Source organism: Apteryx mantelli, chromosome 22, assembly GCF_036417845.1.
Source record: "Apteryx mantelli isolate bAptMan1 chromosome 22, bAptMan1.hap1, whole genome shotgun sequence".
Taxonomy (NCBI): Eukaryota; Metazoa; Chordata; class Aves; order Apterygiformes; family Apterygidae; genus Apteryx; species Apteryx mantelli.
Window position 1 is genome coordinate 5844232 of NC_089999.1, and position 18395 is coordinate 5862626.

The 18395-nt window shown below is 41.7% G+C and overlaps 1 protein-coding gene across 1 annotated transcript in view; it reads right to left on the bottom strand.

The window, feature by feature from the left end:
• The window catches only part of LOC106493356 (SPNS lysolipid transporter 2, sphingosine-1-phosphate), a 145682-nt gene that overhangs the window by 56639 nt on the left and 70648 nt on the right, over positions 1-18395 (bottom strand). The window contains exon 4 of the mRNA XM_067309655.1: positions 428-579. Within this exon, the coding sequence (XP_067165756.1) occupies positions 428-579 (152 nt within the window). The remainder of the gene's footprint in view (positions 1-427; positions 580-18395) is intronic.

The following is an 18395-nucleotide window of genomic DNA, read 5'->3' on the forward strand; positions in this document are numbered from 1 at the left end:
TTATATTGTCATATAGAACTTTGAAAACAGCCCTGTGTCCTAACATAAGAGATCTTCTAGATTTCACAGTGACCTGAAAGATGTTGGCTAAAGAAGGCTTAGATCTCAAATGAATCAAAGCAGCAATTAAGAGAACCAATAAAACATTATTCAAACAGAGAGTCTAATTTAATATTGCTCCAAAAAAGAGCAAGTCAGTAAGGCGGAAAAAAAAAAAAAAACTTCCCACTAATTCCCAAAAGTCACACATGAACCAGTAACAGGGCTAGAATAAGAAACTAATTCCTGCAACTAATTAGTCACTGCTCACCACACTTTCCTGTCTAAACCATTCCAACCAAAGACAGAAGAATTATCTTCTTTAGCAGCTTAAGACTTGTGCTTGCTTAAAGTCAAAAACAGATGAAAAAAGCATTAGGTCACTTACCTGCCAAGAGGAATTGCAAAGTAGAAAACAGACAGCATAAGGGTCCTTGTGTTTTTGGTGAAAAGGTCTCCTATGATGGTTGGAGCAATAGTGGAGTAACTTGCTTCACCGATGCCCACCAAACCTCGTGAGAGCACGAGAAGCCAGAAATACTGAGAAAAGAAATAAAACATCTTAACAAGGACCCCCTTACCTTTTTGGATTCAAGACGGACAATAGTGAAAGCCATCCAAACGGAGAAATATATGCCCATGTGATGCAAATACCCTTGTATTTTTTTTTTGTTTTTTAAACCTCAGACTCCTTTTATTTGTCTCTTGCTGGGGAATAAAGGGGTTATAGTTTTTGCAAGGATTTAAAGCTGTGAAAGAAAAGTACTAATAATACACACCTTTACCCAGTCACACTTGAGAAGATATTCTAAGGCAGGCAGAAGACCCTGGCTTTGTTCTCGGGAGGTAGCTCACTCTTAAGCCTAAGTGCCAGAAACGCTGCACTGACAGAGGAAGGTCTGGGGAGGTGGGTGAGCTATACCAAAGCCTCCTTCTGGGATCCAGCAGAAGCGGTACCTGCTGAGCGCAATCACAACCTCCCCGGCATGCCATGGGACAAGTTAAGGCTGGTGAAATTCTAAAGGCTCTTCAAAGCTGAGAAGGAGCTGAACCTGCGGTCCCCCAAACCCACGATTTTTTCCTTGATTAGAAACTTAGAAAGTTCTAAGTTCTTTCACTTCCCTTGAAAACAGCATAAACAGCAGGAAGGCAGACTTAGCCAATACTGAACACTCCTGAAAAACCTCAGGTTACAAATTGAGCTGAGATGCACTTGGCTATGAAAAGACGAGACTCGAGCTTTACTGGGAGCTACCTGAACATAATAGGAACACCAGTCTGCTCAGCAAGCAGGGCCATCCGGTGCCGGATTCAGAGCCATCCAAGGCAACTGAACATGTTGCAAAAGCATTAAGCTGCCTAGAGATTTAAGTGCCCTCCTAAGTAGACGGTGATACTTATTCTGTACAACACAGCCTAAAATGGAAGAGAAGGAACTATTCATCTAGTAGAACTTTCTTCGTGGCCTGTTACCCCATTTCAGCCAACATTTTTGTAAACTGCAAGGACCTGATTTTCAAGCCTACCTCTTTTGATATACTTGCAGTTTTCTGGGTGTCGCTGTTTGAAGGCACAAGGCATGATACTTCAATGGCTAAATACCTGATACATGAGCACAATCAAGTTCTTGGAGGTCTAAGCAACTTGAGCTACACCCAGGAGTAATAGCCAGTGCAAAAATTCAGCAACAATCAATTGCAGAAAGCTATAAGCACAAGAGAAGAGCAGAAAAATCTATTTCTACAAATGTAACCTTTACAAATCCTCAATATACTATAGATCATTTGTGAGGAGAACATCAGGGATTATGCTATGTCCTTAAACACGGAAGTATTTTAAAAACGATAAACAATTGCTGATTCCCCTCCAATAAACAGGGGAAAGTTCAATAATGTAAAATGACTTAATCTGTGCCATACAGCAAACCTGAGCCAGAATTTATGGGTCTCCTTCACAAATACGGAAAATGCCATGCAGGCATCAAGACACATACCTCAGTCACTAATACATCCATCAACAGACAAAAATCTCTACCACTGGTATGTTTTCATTGTTTTCCTTACTCTAATCCCCTGGTTCAAAAGAATTTCTTGAGGATTCCTACAGCCACACAAAACAAAAGATTTTGCATACTCTTCACTTCCTCTTATTTTGACGTAAATCCTGCATCAAAACATATTTTCTGAGTGTGTACAAGTTCCTTGTTGGGTGGCAGGGCGTTTGCAGTATTGCTATCGTTCATACATCTCCCACAAGCTGTGCATACTTAACAGACATATGTGGGTGTGGGCAGAAAGGGCAACACTGTGACTCAAGCTACTTAATTTATGCCAATTGCCCAATGCTAAACCACTCCACGATACTGCAGAAATATGCTGACAATTATCGGTGCACAGGTAACCAATGCATTTGGAATGAGCCAGAGTATCTGTAACATGCTGAACGACTTAGTCATGCAGATTTAGAAAGCGGGGAAACTGGAGGCTGATTTTGATTTCCTAAGAGGTGCAGATCTGGATCACAGAGAGGTTGACAGGCAACGCAGACATCTCTCAGACCTGGAACGAGTGTGCCGACAGGGATAGTTATACCTGTAGAATGACAAGCTTGTGCATGCACTGGATGTTGCTCAGATTTGAAATACCTACATAAAAAGACCATGAGTTTGTACTCACCAGCCAACATCACTCCCAGTGAATGCATTGTACAAGGATTTCCTCCAACTAACACTGTTTTAAGGTTCCTCTCAAAAGCCCTGCTTAAAGCAGGAAAGATCTCCTATTGCTGTGAACAGTGGCTCAACTCCATCGCCGCTGTTGAAGCAGAGACCTAGCACACTGAAAACATCTGCAACTAGCAACATGTTCATTCATCTCCTCCAACTCCTTCTCAAAACCTCTTCCTTGGCCCATCCCATGCTTACACACTCCAAATGTCTATTTTGTATATAAACTATATCCTCTGAAGCAGAGGCATCCAAATTTAAGAGATGAGATTCTGACCTTAGATGGCAATGAAACTAATCTTATAAAAACATGATCTACATAAAGACATGAATGGTATTGCCATTCAGAAATGACATATTCAAGACTATGGACTAGGCAGCTATTTAAGTGTAATGACCAAACAGAACATACAAAAATCTAAAACAAGATTAAAGAATTATTTATAATCAGTTCTATATTGTGCCTTGTTTTAAAGCTCTGTATCTCTGGATTAAAGAGCTAATAACTCTTCCTAGCCTACTGAAAGATCTCTTCTAGATCTTTGGCTAGCACACATCCTCTTGGTATCTATCCAACAAAATTATGCAGCAATTCGAGTAAACTAGAGCCCCCAATCTTCCATTTCTAATCAGTCAGTCAAGCTTATGTTTTCATCATCTCTTAGCAAGGAAAGCTAGGTAGCTCCCAGGATAAAAAGTGGTCCTTTCAGAGAGAGGCCTAATCTTTTCCTTGTCTGTACAGGATAATAAAACAACAATAAAACAACCCCCAAATTCTTATGCTACTACTCATTTGGGCCACAGATATACCATGAACCACTTAGATATGGTTTGGGGACCAGTTTCTATGTACGCAAGAGATGCAACTGCAGCTGGGTGTGTTTGTACATACATATACACGTTTGCATGCGTGTGTGTGCATGTAAACATGACAACCAACAAAAACAAATGGGAGAGAAAGACAGATAACAGCCCCAGAGAGGAAGCGTTGCTCTCCTCCATAGCTGTAACAGGACACTATCACCATTTCCTCTACATTAGGTTTCTTCCCCCCCCCACCAATTGCTTTTTCCTTTCTGTCCAACCCCAGGACTCTCAGCAATTTAGTGAGACAAAAAGGGCTGACACCAGGCAAACTCTGCTCTATATTTTCTGCCTTTAAAAACAGTACAGGCAGCTAAGACAGGGAACTGTTAACTAAATTTCCCCAAGCAGGAATTGGTATATATTAGAGAAGTTTATTCCTACCTGCATTACTTTGGAGCTCTTCTGTAATTTGTTCATCTGTGCAAACACCTCTCACTCTGGCAGGAAAACTGAAAAAGCTTGAGTCAGCTTTCAGCACCTAAACTTACTCCATTTCCATAAGTTAAGGCCAGCAACCTCAAGGCTTCAGTGTTTTTTTCTTCAAGTCAATGTTAGCACCTTGACAGTTTTTGGAAACGAAGGGCTATTGCAGCAAACTGTTTATGTCTTTACACTTGGTTGACAATCACACCAGAGATGTCGGCTTCTCCATGAGACTTGCCAACAACCTCCTGGTTTGTGAAGATGCAATGGGTTTCCAGCACTGGAAAATACCCCACAGAGAAAGCACTGATGCATGCACACATGGGGTAGACCCATCAGTCGACCTTGCTCTCTTCTTCCCATCTCTTAACTAGACAGAAGGAAAAATATGTCCTAGCTCTAAAGCTGAGGACTTTACTACTTTATTATTTAAAGATTAACAAAAAAGGCAATTCCCCCAAACAGATATGAGTTTGGAAGGGATATAAAACCTTATGCCTCAGGGGAAGAGCTGATCTCTAACAAGAGCACACTACCTACTAACTTTTAGATTTCTTAAACTATCAGCAAACCCTAGACAACAAGAGAGTGAGAGCACAGGGTCAGGTGGGACTGGTCTTATCACTGTTGCCAATGATACTGTCCCACCACAAGCTACAGGCCACACGCAATCCTTCCAGGATTTTCATGAGTTAAATGTTTACAATATGCCAAAAGATAGTTCATGTATTTTCTTTGAAAAGTATGACCTGGTTTATGTTCACATTTTCATACTGACTTAACTCAATCTCATGCACACACCAATGTTTGATGGCCTCAAACACGTGATTAGCTTTAATCATGTTTGGGCAAACCTCCTAATTACACATTTATCCTAGTTGTACAGACCATTACAGACCATTGAATGAGTAATACTTGTTTTAATAGGTCTAATTGCAGCTTTAACTTCTTTCTCTTTTTTTAATTAGTTAACAAAAGGAATTAAGCCACAGTTCTCTAAAAGATTAGCTGCTAGTGACAAACCTATAATCTGCCAAATACGTGTACAATTCCAAACCACCAGATTTACTGTCTAAAGAATCATGTGATCCTTAAGCTTGGGTTATTAAGCATTTACATTTGAATGTGGAGTAGCTGGTAAGTGTCCCATAAAACAAACTAAATATATGTTTCTTTCAGATTAGGGACACACAGACCGATGAGATCGTACAGATAGAGTGAAACCAGCCCAAATTGCTAGTATGAACGCACAGCACCAGTGCAGGCCATGTTTTGAACTGATGCTGCTGGTCTAAAAGACGTCTGCTGTACAGCAACAGCAAGTGCACCTGCACCCAATTCCTGTATGAGGATACTGAGCTAACCTCCTACAGATTCCACAATTAGTTTGTTAAAAGAGGGCTCAGCACCATGAAATTCCATATTTGAACTGCTGAGGCTTGCAATATATTCATTCTTTTATTAGATAAACATTATGCACCAAACAAGGATATAGCATCAGGGTTTGCATCCCGGGAAGGATGACATGCATAAGGAAAACAAACCATCCATGCTGCTGGGCAGCTAGGATTACCACATAAAACCCAGAATTCACGTGGCACAGTTTGCACGTGGAATGGCCGTAAGCTAAGGAAAAAGCATCAGGGTTGATTTAATTTCCCTAAGTTTCTAGAGCAGCCTCAGCTGAATTGTACTGCAGTTACATTCTTGTATATCTGCAGCTGGCAGGGTGCTGTGCTGGCAACATCCAGGGGACCCACCTCAGTCGCAAGTGAGCAGACCAACAGAAGATAGATAAATCCAATATCCTCCAGGAGTCAGCTGACTGAAGTAAAAACCTGCAGAGCTCAGACATGCATTCAAGGGCTGCACCACAACGGTTCCTTCTGTCAGATACCGCCCTTACATGCAAGCATTTGCCTTTCCCAGACAAATCCTGTACTTTCTGGCTAAACACCACTTCCTGATGCGCTCCAGTAACAATTTTCCCACCCATATCAGTAATTTGCAGGGACCTAGATGGTTAAAGATGACACACCACACCCCTCACCGTGGGGATGTAAAGATGTACCATTAATCACGATGCAAACCAAAACAGGAACATGCTCCTGAGTATCGGTGTTGTGACTAATGGCATCGGCTCCTGTAAACTCACAGTTCAAATTCCAGCTCATTTACTGAGAGTCACTAGGAGAGCTGAGCAATAGAATGACATTACAAATGCAGGTGACATATTTGCCTAGGCATCAAACGCTCCATTTCTCTTAGCGTTCCCAGCAAAGACAGAGTCCCTTTAAGAATCTGAAAGTTTCTAAGTCAGACAGGGACATTCACCTATCATGAAAGGTAGGACAATGTTAAATGCCAATGATGTTTTAAATTACTTTCTGTGTCTCAGCAGAACGACAAAGGTTACAGCAGAATAGACAAGTTCAAATACATCTTCCACCTCTGTGCACCCCTAAAGCTTTACAGATTTTCTATATGAATAACAAAGACACCTGGCTTCCACTGGTGGACGCAAGTCCTGGGTCCAAGCACACTTGATTAGAATGGTGAGTCAGATCTAGATATGGACCATAAAGTCACATGCCCTACCTTTTCACATGGGAGTGGTGCTAACCCTCCTTTAATAAAAGGAGGATAAATTTTGTGAAGAGCTGAAGAGGGTATTTAGTACTGGCGAATGGTTCTGTGCTGACAATCCTGAAGGATACTTCTTTCTGTCAAGTCTAGCCCATACTTATAAGTAACTGAATATTCATGTCAAATTTTGGCCATTTGGTGTCCTATGGTCTCAGAGACCTTTGTGCAGGAACAAGAGAAGATGAGTGTCCACCTGTATCTATAAGCTGTTTTAACTAATCCCTTATTAGGATTGCCAGCAGAGAGACCAAAATACAAAAAAGCCACAGGGGCAGAACGGTTTACCGTGATGTTTTGTTGGTAGGTACTTTCTTCACCCATTAATGGATTGGGTAAGCATCGTTTCCAGGATTTTTTACAACCCAAAGGATTAATCTGCATGTGGCATAGATAGAGACTAGCCAGGGTACATGCCTGGTGCGAGCCTGCGTGGTGACAGGTTGATGAGATATCAGCTCTGATGCAATGCTGTGAACGACCAGTATCTTAGCTTTTTTCCATGGAGATACAAGTGCACTTAGAGGTTCATACTACAGTTACCTGTCTGGCAAATGCAGCTATAAACTTCCCTTCTCGCCTCCTACAAGCTGTTCTTCCCTTATCAGACACGAGTCACCCTGGCAGGGTAGCTTGGGAGAAGTTCACTGCAATTGCTGGTTCTCTTCTCATTTGGCCCACTGCAGACAGGTGATTGAGTTTAGACTCCCCTCTTCTTCCCGCATAGCATGTGTCATCACTTAACCATAGCCGCTTTTCACTTCCCGTCTCCTCACAGTAAGAAAGCTTTTTCTTATGTTTAAATGGAATTTCCTGTATTTCTATTTGCATCCCTTGCCTCTTGTCTTTTTGCTGGGCCTCACTGAGAAGTGTCTGGCTCCATCTTCTTTACTGCTTCCCATCAGATATTTATACACACTGGTAAGAGCCCCTCTGAACCGTCTCTCCTCCATGTTTGAGGCCATATGAAGTACTCAAAGGGTTGACAAGGAGGTTGAGCTCTGCACTCCCTTCAAGTCCAGGGACCCAGCAGAAGAGAACTAAGAAGCCATACAGCCCTGTCCTGGTTAATGCATGACCCTCCACACTCTACATCCTACTCAGCATTTTTCACTGCAGCTTTGGGCTGGATCAAGCCTTTGATAAAATGCTCTGAAAGCAAAGCAACCCAGCAGGCTGTGTCTGAGCCTCCCCAGAAAGCTATATGCTCCTCAGCATTGCTTGGTGACATAGAAAAGACAGCAAAGTCTTGCAAAGCTGCTTTCCAGAGGATGAAGGCTCTTCAAAGCTTTGTAAGAAACAGTTTTTAGGTATAGTAATATATGTCTTCTAAGTTTCTCCAAACATACTTGATGTCAAAAGTACATTCTGCCTCAGGTTCACAGCAAAATTGTTTCGGGGCTCTTCCACTATCCCCCAAATAACATCCATTTCAACCAGGTTTGCTGTGACTAGGACACAGACAAGAGCTTCGCAGGGGCAGAAAACATCTCATCCAATCTGTCTCTGTTGCATTCACTCTAAACAGGTTTTTCTTCACTTGGTTTCTTTGAAGCCTTTTTGGACATAGGAAGTTTACATGGTTAAATATTTGTGTCTGCTGAAGGAGGCTTCTTTTATCCAAAGGTTTTCCCTGAACTGGGAAGGGCAGCTCACTTTCAGGTTAAACACTTCAGTGAAAATGCCCTGGGCCTTCCTTTCTCTTAGCTCAACACAAGATTTCAGCCTATTTCTCCACATAGGCAGGTATGACAAATAAATGTATCACAGAATATTCTCATATTAACCACACGTACTTGTTACAGGCTGGCTAGAGGTTATAAGCATTTTACAGATGAGACCAGTATACCATACTAAGGTTTATTAGCACGTTACTGAGTTACTAGAACATTAGTCCATTTGATTAATCATTTGCTCAAGGGCCGATATATAAGCCTTTCACAGTTAGCATGGACTTATGGGACAGTTTCTAAAGCAGATCTGATTCTTCTGCAGCATCCATCTCCACTGTGTCCAACCCACTCAAAACTTCAGTGTGTTTTGGGTGCATTAAGAGGCCTACCAGCTCTCAGGGCTAAGCACCTCACCTTCGAGCAACTCCCTTTCGGAAAAATTCAGCAGGTAGTCACAGCCCCACAAGAAGGACAAGAAAAGAGTGACTGCAGCAAGGAGAAAGAGAACAAAGTACATTTAAATATAGAAATGAGCATGGGAGATGAAGCAAAGTCCACTCGCCTTTCCTCTGATTGTCTCCATAGCATTTTTAATAGCCTTAGCTCTCCCAGGTGACTTGTTCAGCCACACTTAATTGAATGTGGAAGGTTTTATTTGGAAACGTACTTGAGATTCTGGCTGATTAAAGTCTCCCTTTTTATGAGATTTATACTATTCTTTAGTATGCAGAAATAAACAATGAAGACTAAGATATTCCTTTTTCACTTCTGGTACCCTTCAATCAGCACTGAAGTGTTTAACAACTGGATACTTACAGTTAGGCTCTGAAATGAAGCACCTAATTGAGCACTCTGGAGAAAAACAAAAACAAAACCATCCTGGAAGTAGCAAGCCTCCAACAGCGCTTCCTGGAGCTACAGGAGCTGCTGTGTGCTCAGCAGTTACAAAAATCAGGACCAAGATTTTCTTAGCTACTTACAAGTCTGAATGTAAAATTCCCTTTCAATGGGAAAATTGCTGCTTCAGAAACCCAGCTTCCCATCAGCATCCCCCCTTCAAACCTGCAGCAGCCCCGAGAGACTCTTCTTTTACTTTCAGTCATTTTTGGGTAGCACAAAAAAATGAAAAAGCCCAATCCCCATTCTCTATCCAATTAAGTAATGTAATTACAAGACACTTGGTGATGAAGTATCACCCCCAGGTCCTGACAATAGCTTCAGTTAAGACAAAGCAGCATTTCAGCTTACTAATTGAAGGACTTCTCATCTGATTGACCTGTCTGCAGTGGAAAATATTACATGACATTCAAATGGTGGGATTTATGTTCTTTTCAATTTAGTCTCTTGGTCATTAATACCACATTAATGACAGGGGCCTGGAATGTAATTGGAAGGAATGTAACGGATTAGCTTGCTTATCCACCAGAACACCATCCGGTAGAGTGCTACATATATAGCTGCTTAGAAAGCAGACCTTAAAGAAAAAGGTTTTCTCTCCAAATAAAACATTGGGAACATGATCATTGGGAACATTAGGAGCCCCATGTTACCAGTGCTTGCTAGAACATTGAGTTAAAGCACGTCTTTTCACCTTTGCAGACCTGGTTTAAGACACAAACAGAGGAGTCTGTAACATGCCATGTGGCTGAAAGAGTGGTCATTTATCCACGTTACAAGTCCATTACGCATAGCTCAGTCAGAATGTACCTTCCAAAACTGTTCCCCCAAGACACCTTGGTAGTTCTGGGTCAAGAGAAAACTGGGGGGGTTTTTCAGACCCATCAGGCGGGGAACACTATATTAGCACTTACAACAAGTATCTCTGGCATTAGCCAGTATCCCCATTCCTTTCCTGAGATGTACAAAGACAATCATAACATAATCTCAAAAAGAGGGATTGGGAGACTAAAACCAAATCTTTGCAACTGTGGAAACAACGTAAGGTTCTTGATGCAGGAAGAAAGTAGCCACAAAGGTTTCAAATATTAGTACCTGGAATATGAACTAGAATACACACGCCTAAAGGATATTCAAAGGCAGTAACAGGCTATAGTGTTCCAGCCACACAGTGAGTCACAAGCAAAGACCAAACCTAGGCAACCTGGCTGTGAAGAGATATCTGATTTTTCAGAACAAAGAGTTTCAGGCATCTGAACATAACACTAGCAACATCTCCACCTTAAGCAATACCTATAGAAACTTGTGAGATTTAACCACATTAATCCAATGGGTTGTCCTGGCTCAAGCAATCTTTGCTTTGGACCAATTTTTAAACTGAAATTTGGCCAAATCCAACAGACAGGCCTGATTCTCAGAGAGCAGAACCCCACGTTCCTATTCCCCAAGACAATTTCAGAAGCTCTGCCATCAGCACCTTTTGAAAAAAGCTTTAGTCAACTGACGGAGACACCCGGGTGTGAACGTTTTGTCCTAACTATATGCACTTGCAAAGGTAAGACAATTTTTTGATAGTCCGTGAAGGACACATTTTTAATGGAATGCCTCAAGGTTTAAATGAAATTACCACAAAATAAGTTGCTCACAGTCAGCATTTTTACCTGTACTGTTGGTTTAGCTGATTCTATGCATGTTTTACTTTGTATGTAGTACATTATTTTACTTTGTATCTAGCACACAGGCTAAAAGCTAAGTGCACCAGCAGGGCAGACATTGTAGGCAACCTGGCTAAAAAAAAATCAGAATCAATCCAAACTTTGAAAAGGAATTTTTCTTCCTGCTTTCTGTTTTCACACTTCTCTGGCTTCCTGATCCAGAAACATTCAAGTGCCATGAGAAAGGCTGATCTTACAGTACATTTGGACTGCATCTGAGAAATGTCTCACTTTTAGCATCAGCTGTAAAAACATGCACAGATTTCCAGAGAGAAGTTGATGCACCTACTAATTCCTCCTATCTAGCTTCTTATTCATGATCTTCTTTGAGCAGTTGTTAAATTGCTATCTGAAGTGTTACTAATTGGCAAAGTTTTGTCATGCTGTAGCTTCAATTCATTCTCTAAAACCAGACTATTTGACAAAATGACAATGCCATTTAACTATATTAAATGCATTTACATGTTTTGTCACTATCCTCTCATGAGACTACTTCAGTCATGTATTCAGACATGATGATCAGCACCATTCCCAGGGACTTCCTGCTCAAAACCTATTACATGGGTCTGAGATTATCACCCTAATTCAATGCTATCTGAATTGCAAATCCAATGTTTTGTGTAGCACATGAACTTTATGCACTTAAAAAGAAATGTCAACACGTCAAAAGATTAATTTAGCACCTGGTACCATAAGATATTTGCCATCTTCACGCTGTTTGCACATTACTGCCAGAACACAGTGGGTCTCCTTTCCAGCCTTTATGTGTGACCCAGGAGGCCACGAGTTGTGTGCACCATTGAGGAATCACTTACACTTCCTATAGTGTAAGTGATGCTTTTGCATTAGCAGGCAACCAAGAGCTCAGTCAAAGAACATTTTCCCTCTCTTTTGCATCCTGCTTTTCAGGACAATATGTCCAACTTTCAAAGGCCACCAAGGTCCTGTTAATAAAAGATTAGCTTTGTTTCCAGGCCTCCTAAGGAGCTTAGAACTGGGTTGAATTAATTGTTTGTTTTCATTGTCTGTGAGGCATCATTAACCAAACTCTCCTAAAGGATCATGCTTCTTTCCAAGTCATAAGCCTCAAGAACACAAGCTATAAGCTGCCTCGTTTACATCCATACTAAGTACATGTCAGTTTATTACCTTAAACAAACAGTAACATTCCTCCAGACCTACGTTTGAACACCCTAGTGAAGCATGCAAGCCACTACTGAAACAGTAAGCCAGGGAAGAGCAACAGCCTTTTCCCATCTATCTTGGAACAGTCATCACAAACCCAACACTGGGGCAGCCTCAGTTTCATACACCCGTCCTAACAATTGGTTGTCCACTGAAAAGTCTTCAGGCTAGCCCACCTCTCATAGCTTCACCATAAAGAGACAAATACTTTCATGTTACCTCACCTATTCCAGTGGTCATAAAGTAGGCATCATTACCAATATTGTCAATAATGTCTGCAGATAAGGACAGACTGGTTCTTAGCTCCACCTCAGCTCACGGGCTCTGCTTCGTGTTTTATTGTCAGAGATCTAGGACCTTAACTCTTAACTCTCAGCCCTCTTCTAAGGTTGTGTAACACACGCTAATATACAAGACCTCTTCATTAGAGGAACTTAAATCCAGGGATATGTTCTGCTCCACCAACTTGGCATCCTCAATGCCAACAATACTCAGTTATCTGGGAAACTTATTTCCAAAGGAAGAGAATCGCTTGGTGCCATCCAGCTACTGCAGTACAGCGAACCGCTTTGCCTTCTGCATTCATTTGACCAAGCCAGACTTCCGCACTGGAGCCCAGCATGCAACAGTGGAACATCGCATCGGAAACGGCTTGTGATCCTCAGGTCACAACTGCCACTGCAAGGACCACATTAGGTTGGCAGGAAGTTTTATATTTCCTTAATCTGTTTTACATGCAGCATTTCTTTTTTCTTTTACTAGTTCAATCCCGGTCTATTTAAGGAACAGTTCCCCTTTTCTCCATTCTAAAGATGTTTTGAATGAGGTTGAATTTAAGAGGCTATAATAATTATTTATAAAGCATAATGCTCTGGTATTATAGGAACTTTCAGTGAGACAGAGTTGAAGCAATAAGACATCCCTGTTGTGCTCCATCAGCATGCTCTGGGGTGAGGCAACTGCTGCAGTATGACAAGCAGAATATATATTTTAATAGACAACACAACAAGAAAGAATGTTTCTAAGACACACACAGCCTGGCAAAGGAATAAATATGCCCTCTTCTCTCTGCTTCCTCAGCAAGTAACTGACCCAAGTGGGATTTCCTCCTCAGGCACAATAAAAGCAGGACAGGCAGGATGATTGTTATAAGCAGTCCTTGCTTCCAAACCTTCTCTTAACTGGCAGAGCAGCTCAACTTTCCTACTCTTCAACTTAGAGACTGTGAATGCAGGTTTCTGCATAAAAACAGGACAAAGCTGTAAAGCTCTTTGGCCTGTAAATATCTTTCATGCCTGCACCACAGTCCCCAGCTGGTGTCTCTAGGCATTATCACGATGTGATGAAACAGCATCAAATATAAGCATGTTCATTTAAAAAGATGCGGGGTCTGATTCAGTTCCCACAAGGACACAGAAAAGTTTCCCACAGACTTCCAAGGCAATGGAATCATAATTACAATCACAGACCCCATGATAATGATTTCAACATCTTCCAATAACCTAGAAAACTAATGGTTTCCTAAAAAAGCCTATTACAGAGAGCCCTCACTGAGACCCACTGCAAATGAGGATTTAGCCTCTAGCCTATTTCTCAGTCCTCCTTCATCACAAAGCTCTGTCCACCTGCTCCAGAAAACACCTGAGCCCTGAGCAGTGGTTTGGACATTTCAGTGCAAATCACTGCCTTCATCCTAGCGAACTGGCAACAGCAGCCTTCGCAGCAGCATGCGTGAGCTCAGCTGAGTTATCACACTGAACGATAGGAACATCTCCTCTTATTTCAGCATCCACAATGTTTGATTCAGATTTTGCAGGACATCAGACTAGCTAGCAACCTAAAAGTAGGGAACACAGAGCAAAAGGCACACTGTTATGAATGTAACACCACTGTACACGCATTAAAATCCATTTGGGGTGATTTCTGAAGTTCAGATGGGACATGGTACCCCGCCTCTGCCTCTAGGAAGCCGAGACTCTGGGGGTGTACTCGAGATTGTGCTCAGCCCCTGGAGGTGAGGGCAGAACTGATCCTGTTCCAGACACACTCCAGCAGGGAAGTGCTACATATGGCAGATACTTATGGCTCCGTCCTGGTTACCACCACCAACTGGGTTTTCAATAACTTTTCCTGAATGCTTTACGAATTCATAGATGCAGATACTGGGGGGAAAAAAATCACACTGAGAGCAGAAAATACAACAGTTTCACTTCTGGTAACACCCATGAAAAGCCTCCTCCTCTCATAGTCTCCCTGTGTGAGCCCGATGCTGTGAGCACACCCTAACCTGTTTTTCATTTATAGTTCCCCTTGGAAGAGGAACAGGTAGAAAGGGATAGGTAGGAATATAAAGCAAATAGGAGACAATCACATGACATAGAAATTCTTGCTTTTTCAGCAGACTACTACTATTACATTTATATAACTCTTCTCCCATCCCTTCTGATCTAGGTCAGCAAAATTTGAGGGAAAGATGAAGACCTGAGCTTCGAGACTTCAGATCATTGCATTGGTCTGTGCAACAAAAAATGCTGCTCTTACACGGTAAGTTTGCCATGCAGTATTTGGCATCAGCTGTGCTAGAGATGCTAGCAGACTCAACAGATGCCCAGAAGGCTTTAAAACCAGCCCAGCCAATGCTTCATTGTTAAAAGAATAAGCAATAAATAAAGTACTCTTTTCTCTAGCCCATCCCACATGGCCCATATCAGAAAAGGGAAGATACTGGGAAGGAACAGCAGGTGCCTTCTTGCTGGAGAGGAATCAGAGAAAATGGTGTCTTTCAATTCCCCCAGAAACTCTCATATTTCCTTGTCCAGGGAGCACAGATTTTGTTATGCCTCAATATAGTCCTGGCTGGAGCTGGAGTGTCAAGTAGCTGCGAAAACCGAGAGGGAGTTTCTCACAACAGAACTGCTTCAGCAACTTGACAACTCCTACTTTCCAAGAGCTGCAGCTTTAGAAAGCTCCCCTTGGTGGGATAACCCCATCTCCAGCAGACAAGTGGTTATAGGCACATGGTAACCAGACTTGAGGTATGTTCATCTCTTCTACTGACCAGCAATGCCGTCACCAACACAGTGCAGCGCAATTAAACCTGTCGCACAGCAGACTGGTCTGCTGCAGCAAGGAGGGAGCCCTGGTAGCTGGGGGACATGGCCACGTCTCACCTCGGAGGAGTAGAGGCAACGTGGGACTGGGTGACAGCAACCAGGCAGTGCGGGAGGCACCACACCAGCAGCATGCATGCTGCCGTTATAGGTGCACTTAGTAATTTGAGTGTTGACACCACTGACAGAGTAGCAATACTGCTGGTGTGTATTACCCACCCTAATCTCTTCCTCTGTGATAAGAGAGTAGGCAGTGGACTATATTCTTCCTGAGCAGTCTAGCAAAAGGGCAAGCATGCACAAATCCAAATGTCAATAGCATACGTTCATCTGTAGGATCCCAGCACTGCATTAAAGGCTGCCAAAACATGCCAGAGCCGGCTAACAGCCCTTGCCCATGAACATACCATGTTAGATCCAGCACAGACTTCTTTAATAGCCACAAAAACTGTCAAGAACCTCATATTGGGCCAGGGATCGGGTATACACCCGATACAGCAGACTTCACAAAGTTACATGAAGAATCTATTTTGTGTTCTTCCTAAAAGAGATTTCCACTCAAATATAGGGGGTTGTGATCACAGGCCATAAACATTCCAGCAATTCACGGGGACTTCAAAGATCACGCTCAGTATCCTTCTCGCATACAAAAAGATGGCTTGGGGCTTTTAACTTTGCTTCTGTTTTCAAACTGTGGATTTATCTTACACTGTAGAAGCAAAGTAATAGAACTGTATGTTTTATGATACGACTTCTGCCAGAGCACTGAAGCCTCAAGGCTTTGGGATTTTTTTTTGCTTGGAGTGAATCATGTTGTGCGTAGGGGGAGAGTTGGTTTCTGTTTACCTTTTTTTAAATTAACTCAGCTAACCATTTGTTTTATACTGCACATAATTTGCTGTTTCTCTTTTAGCACTCCAAGACAGACAAGGATCTGAAATAAATATAGATCTGGCAAGTCTGGAAAAGAGGATTTTAACGAGTACTGCAGGCTAACTACAGTTCCACAGTGGACTGTTTGCTTTCTCTTTTGGAGATGAATCAAAAGAAAAAGAAAACAGTAGTAGAAATATTTATCAAGCTATATCAGTGCTTAAACAGAAATGAAGAAACAACCAAGGAAGTGGAGGATTCAAAAGCACATTCCTGCTTTACCTTGCTATTCTTTGCTTTTCCTTTTGCAAACTTTTTGCCATCTGCAGCTCTGATGCCTCCCAGCTAACCCACATTGCCACAGCCCGATTTGGTTGATTATTAGGTATACTTGGTCTTCTACCCTAGTGGAGCCAAACTGTTTAGCAGGAATACTTTGCTCATCTGTAAAATAGCACCCTTATTACACAGAAATCTGCTTTATTCAAGTTATTTACATGGGAAACAGCAGTATTTCACAAGACTGAGAGAACAGTTTGCAGCTTCCCACTTTCCAGCTCACTCTTGCTTTGAGAAATTGCTGTTTGCCCACTAGGGAGAGGAGTCCTTTCTCTCAGGAATTTGGGCTAAGAGAGGTGTGGAAGGTTAGCATCGAAAGCAAGGTTTCATCTACGACGAATTTCTGGCCAAAGTAGTCGGCTGTAAGAACTGTTATTTGTGGCTAACTGAGATGGAGACATCTAAGCGTCCACAACCATGCTCTCAGTGCACGGCCCGATCAATCCTGATAACTAAGTGGCTTCACACAAAGCTATCTGAAAAGAGAGAAATGGAGGGGTTGAGGCTACCTGTTCCCCGCAATCACATCCTGGAACAGAAACCAGCTCCAGATGATCAGCCACAGTACAGGCAATTAGGTACTATACTCATCAAACTGTTATCTAGAGAAAACACTGATTACTTACTAAATCAGAGTTCATATTGATTCAGAGGGAGACAAACAAATATCCAGCTGTTTGCGCGGATGGGGATGTGTCTTGGTAAAGGAACGCCACGAAGTTTGTGCATCCAGTGCACTTCTCTGCGATATGACCATGCTGCACAGCAGCTCACTTGCTTATTTAGATGGCTGATTTATTACAGTGCCTGAACCAATAATCAGAAAGTGTTTCCCCCAAACGTTTTCCAAAAATCAAAAATCAAAACAAAAGCTTTTTCAGGTGAAAGTACAGAAATGTGTATGTATTTGCATACACGCAGGTGCAGAACTATTTAACAGGAATGCATAAGGGGAGATAATTTCTGAGCAGGTGTTTGTACTTATAAAGCACAAATTAAGATATATACATACTTTATTGAGGCTCCTATAACCAGAGTTAATCTAGAGATCCATCTAAATATATACGTAGTTTAAACAATTTTAGATTAATGAAAGAGTTTGTTAATGACTTCCTATGCAACTTTTATTTTAGGAAGCGCTAAGAAGTTTTATAGAGCAGAAACTTGTAACTATCAAAGACAAAGTCATAATCATTGCAGGAGGGATCTTTTCTTGTTTTTCTAGAGAAATGCTGTGTACTAACATAAATTGTTAAATCGCTTCATTTAGCAGAATAAAAAGCGAGCTTTTCTATATAATCCTGGGCATGTTGCTTCTGATTATTTTCTTTAGTTAAATCCTTCATTAGCTATTTGCATTCACGAAACCAGGCATGTTTATGGGATTACTCTCTGATATGGTATTTATTTGGGTTTATTATTTTGATTTGTTTTAAATGCGCTGCACGACCTCATGAACAGAAACCAAAAATTTAGGTGTCTCTTTGCCCTCTTTCTATTTTGCAAGGCAGGAAATTGATGCATTGCTATTTTCCCGTAGCTACCACCTCCCATATTCTCTGCAACTATCCCTTTAATTTTGGACTGATTTTCTTTTTTCCTATGAGAGCCTGTTATTTAGCAGCTACTAGCAGACGAGAGATTCGTTCTTCATTTACTTGAGGTTCATTATTTCTGTTAAAAGACCCAAGATATTTGGAGATAAATAACTGAGGATATTTTAATAAGTGGTTACAAACCTTAATGCAGTGGTCTGTAGCAACTACATGTCTGTATGGCATACATATCCAATCCCCTGTTTTATCTGTCAGGGTTCAGTCGGTGTCACTCTGTAATTTTAACCCAATCAGCATGAAATAGCATTTAGACAGTATCTCAGACAAACTGCATGTTATTGTGCTCCAAT